This window comes from Oryza sativa, chromosome 3 (genome assembly GCF_034140825.1).
Source record: "Oryza sativa Japonica Group chromosome 3, ASM3414082v1".
In the NCBI taxonomy this organism is placed as follows: domain Eukaryota; kingdom Viridiplantae; phylum Streptophyta; class Magnoliopsida; order Poales; family Poaceae; genus Oryza; species Oryza sativa.
In genome coordinates this window covers 18,141,440-18,145,753 of record NC_089037.1, presented here as the reverse complement: position 1 = coordinate 18,145,753, position 4,314 = coordinate 18,141,440, and the positions used below count along the sequence as shown (strand labels likewise).

General features: G+C 46.6%; 1 protein-coding gene across 1 annotated transcript; it reads left to right on the top strand.

Moving 5' to 3' along the window:
* Positions 1-1,535: 1,535 nt before the first annotated feature.
* On the top strand, positions 1,536-4,271 carry LOC4333146 (ubiquitin C-terminal hydrolase 12). Its single transcript, XM_015777472.2, has 5 exons — positions 1,536-1,655; positions 1,828-1,950; positions 2,581-2,703; positions 3,684-3,731; positions 3,847-4,271. The coding sequence occupies exons 1-5, from the start codon at positions 1,608-1,610 to the stop codon at positions 3,889-3,891; spliced, it is 387 nt and encodes a 128-aa protein (XP_015632958.1). The 5' UTR covers positions 1,536-1,607; the 3' UTR covers positions 3,892-4,271.
* Positions 4,272-4,314: the final 43 nt, after the last annotated feature.

The following is a 4,314-nucleotide window of genomic DNA, read 5'->3' as shown; positions in this document are numbered from 1 at the left end:
GTCAAATTTGGCCAGCCACAAATCACTGGCCAATCGTGGGCCCCAAACAGATTCCCCACCACCCCCCCATCTCCTTCGTCTCTCCAGCCACGACTCGACGCTGCCGCCACCGTGCACAGCCACGATCTCAACGCCACCGCTGACACAGCCATGACCTCCTCGATACGGCGCAGAAGGGCGGGCCGGCGGCGGAGAGAACGACTGCGCACGTCTTGAACCCACGCCGGAGCGCCACCATCGTCGTCGAGGTCACCAGTCGTTGTCGCCGTCGTCTGCACCGTCGCCAGTCATCGCCATCCACCGCCGTTGTCCCCGAGGTTGCCGTTGCCGTCGTTTGGATCCGGCTCTGCCCGACCTCCGTTGCCTCCGGCGTGACGTGGGTTCGGGGCAGCGTGGCGTGGATTCGGGAGGAGGGGGCAACCTCCGTCGCGCGGCTTCCGCCGCCTCCGCCTACACCTCCCCAGCGCTGCGGGTGCGGCTCGGGAGGGCGGTGAGGAGGCGAGCTTGGCCCTGCACACCGTCGCCGTCGTTGAAGCTGGAGGTGGCGGCGGCGTCTCGGCTTCGTCGTGGTGGCGGCGGCGGTGGGTCCTGGATGCGCAGGAGCGGGATGGCCCTCGCCTTCGGCGGCGGCAGCGGTGGTGGGCTGGATGGCACCGGCGGCGTCTCGCTTCGTCGTGGTGGTGGCGGCGGCGTCCCCCGGCCTGCGTCGGCCCTGAGAAGGGGAAAAGAAGGATAGAGGGACTGACACGTGGGTCCCATGGCTAGAATAGAGAGACTGTTGGAATGATAGATAAATTTGACTCTCTAATTTTTTTTAGATGGCTGGCCAAATGAGTATTTGGAGAGCTCAAAATAACTAATCCGTTGGAGATGCTCTCATGTGCTATTCCCATTTCTAACGCGCATCCAGCACTAGGACTGTCAACGAGCCGAGCTCGAGCGAGCTTAGATCCTTAGGCTCGAGCTCGGTATGAACTCGAGTCGAGCCTGGACTAACCTTCGAGCTTGCAGTCAAGCTCGGGATCGGCTCGGACGAGCCTCGAGCCTAATCGAGCTCGCATCAACGCAACACAAGCATGTGTACATATTTCAAAAAGTAGAGAAGCTGACAGAGAGCTGCAGCTGGGCACGTTGTGTAGAGATACGGCCATACGGGAGCACTAGTGTACTGTACTACTAGTACTAGCACAGGAGTAGTCTGCTTTGCTACTACTACTAGCTTTGGGAGTAGTATTCAAGAATTGATTGCTTCTGTACTTCACATAGACTAATGTTGGAGTAGTAGCAGACCAAGGAAAAGCATCGATGATTTTTTATTGGAGACCAAGGTAAAGCATGAGACATAGCAGTTACTAACTAGTACTCGAGTCTTTACCGAGCTATTCGAGCTCGGCTCGTTAAAGTGCACGAGCCTCATTTCAAGCTCGAGCGAGCCGAGCCTATAACGAGTCGAGTTCGAGTAGCTTGCGAGTCTCGAGCTTTTTTTTTTTTTTTTTTTGACAGCCCTATCCAGCACGCCAACGGAATTCTCCCCCACCCCACCTCCTCCCGTGCAAAACCTCCACCACCACCGCCACCACCGCCGCGCAAAACCCTCCATCGCTGCCATGCCGCCGCCGCCGCCGCCGCTGCCGCTGCACCACCAGATTATCAAGGTGCATCCCGTGGTTGCGGCGATCTTCTCCGTTCCCCTCATCCCCTCTTCTTGGCGCTGACCGATTGGATTCTCCCCCGCACAAGCACACGAATCCGTGGAGCGGGCCGGGGGTGGTTTGGTTTGGATTCTGATGCTTCTTTCTTGGGTTTCTTGCTCTGCGCTGCTTATAGGTGGCAAGGGACGAGGATTTCCGCTCGCGTATCGGGAACGATGGCCGCTACTTCGATCTTGTCGACTTCAGCGCAATCGACGTATTCTACGTTCCGAATAGCTTGACCGTCTACGAGTTCAAGGTAGTACCACCATATATTTCCAGATTTCCTTGAATCCCGGATGATGCCTATGCCTCTTTTTCGATGGTTTCTTTCTTTTTCTTTTTCTCTTTTTTTTTTTGGCGAGGTTCTATGGTTTCTTTTTAGTCAGTGACATTTCGTGCACTGTTGTTATTCGGAAAATTATGTCAGAAGATGGATATGGGCCATATGGCGTCATCCTGTTTAGGATTAGAGGCTAATTAAGTTTGATAGTTCAGAAAATATGATGAGCATTAATTAGGGAAATGAGTTGCATGGCATGACATCTGCTGTTTTGAAGGAAATCTTTGTACTACAACTTAGGAATGTTCCTAGTCATTGTCATGGGAAGTATTGTGCTGGAGAACATGTAAACCAACCATTGCATTTGGTCCTTGTGAAGTTGTACTATATATACCACTCCAAAATAGTGAATTGGTAAATTAAAGTACAGCTCCAAAGTATGGTCTCTTTTAAATGTGCTACTTTAGGACACTTCTACTCTAATAATGACAATGTGATTATTTGCCACATGTAAGCTGACAACCCTGTATGACTATTTATTGTGCAGCTCGTCATTCTTATGCTCTATATTACGTATAGATACCTTATAGGTTCAACTTGTCACAGGGTACGCTCATGGAGAAATTTGGAACCCCTGTGCAATGTCAACACCTCTGGTGGTGGGCTAGACGACTAAACAAAACATACCGTGTAGACAGGCCATTGACAACCGAAGAGGAGAAACTATCTGTAAGTTAACATTGTGATCGCCTTATTTTCTGATTGGTTCTTCATACTGTTTTGTTCCATGCAGGTGTGCAGTAAAAAGTATTCTTTTCATTTTGGCCTTAAGTCTGCTGTGTTGAGTAAGAAATCAGAGAAGGAAGGGTTTCCTTCAAACCTGTGCATGTCTGATTGTTTTGCCTGAACTAGCACAAACTAAACATAGATCCATTACTTCATTTTTCTAGCGGTTGACAACTTCATATGAATTTTGTGCTTCCTTGATTGGCTTCTTTGGCACCACAATTTTGAATTACGAATTCTGCTCTCGTTACATATGTCTTTTATTTAGTGCTACTAAGCGTTAAATGTTAGCTTGCAGTCATGCCATTTCATTTTCCTCAAAGGTGTGCTGAAGAGCAGATAAAGTTTTTGAAAGCAACATTTGACTCTCAATTGATTGCTTTTTTTTTTAGCACGCCCGTTGGGTATATTCACTTTCAGAAGCTTGGTCTATTTGTAGCCATACCATCTTGATCAGATAACTTCTTATTAAAAAGTTAAATTTGATATGGTATGTGCCATTGTTACCCTTGTCATTCTTTGCTCAGCTATGGCTTCGTTCGTTGCTGGGTGATTGGGAGAGAAAGCCCCTCGTTTTCCGTGCGCACGCTTCCCGAACTACTAAACGGTGCGTTTTTTGCAAAAAATTTCTATAGGAAAGTTGCTTTAAAAAATCATATTAATCCATTTTTAAAATTTAAAATAGTTAATACTCAATTAATCATGCACTAATGGCTCACCTCGTTTTACGTATCTTCTCAATCTCCTCAATCCCCTTCTCCTCAAACACACCCTATGTGTAACTATTCTTTGTTTTATGGTTATGCATGTCCTTTCTGTGCAAGGAAGAATTCTGCCTTTTGATTTGCGAAGTTCATACGGAAAGATCTAGAGATACCCTTTCTTCTAGTGAAAATTAAAATTACAAATGCACATTATTGTAGGTATCAAGCCTAAGGCATGGTGGCGATCATCTAAACTTTTTCTTGGAGGTTGAGCTTGAACTTTGGATAATATTTTACTATTCTTTTGGGTGAAAAGAATCCTTTTGATTTCATCCATCGATTTATCATTCTGTTGAAGTCTCAAAATATTGGCATGTTGTAGGTGCTCCACCCTCATTCCCAACCACTCAGAGATCAACGAAGATGATGCGCTGGTGTTTCTAAAGCTTTTTGACCCAGAAAAAGCACAGCTACAGTCAGCACTTTTTTGTTACAACTTATTTTGTCTTATTTATCAGTTGATGATACTAAATTTTGCTCCTCTTCTGAACGAGGAATTAAGTATGTTGGCTCGCTGTATGTGAAAGTTTCATCGAGGCCTTCAGATATTCTTCCAAAACTAAGAAGTCTAGCTGGTTTTTGTGCAAGCGAACCAATAGAATTGTATGAGGTCAGGTTTTGTACCGATGCAAATAGGTTCCCTGACTCTGAAATAAACAGATTTATCTCATTTGTACTGGTTTCTCACTTTGATAAGCAGGAGATAAAATTTGATCCATCAGTGATGTGTGAAGCTATTGACATTCATTTAACCTTTTCAGATAGTGGGGTTTGTTTCTTTTAACCTATC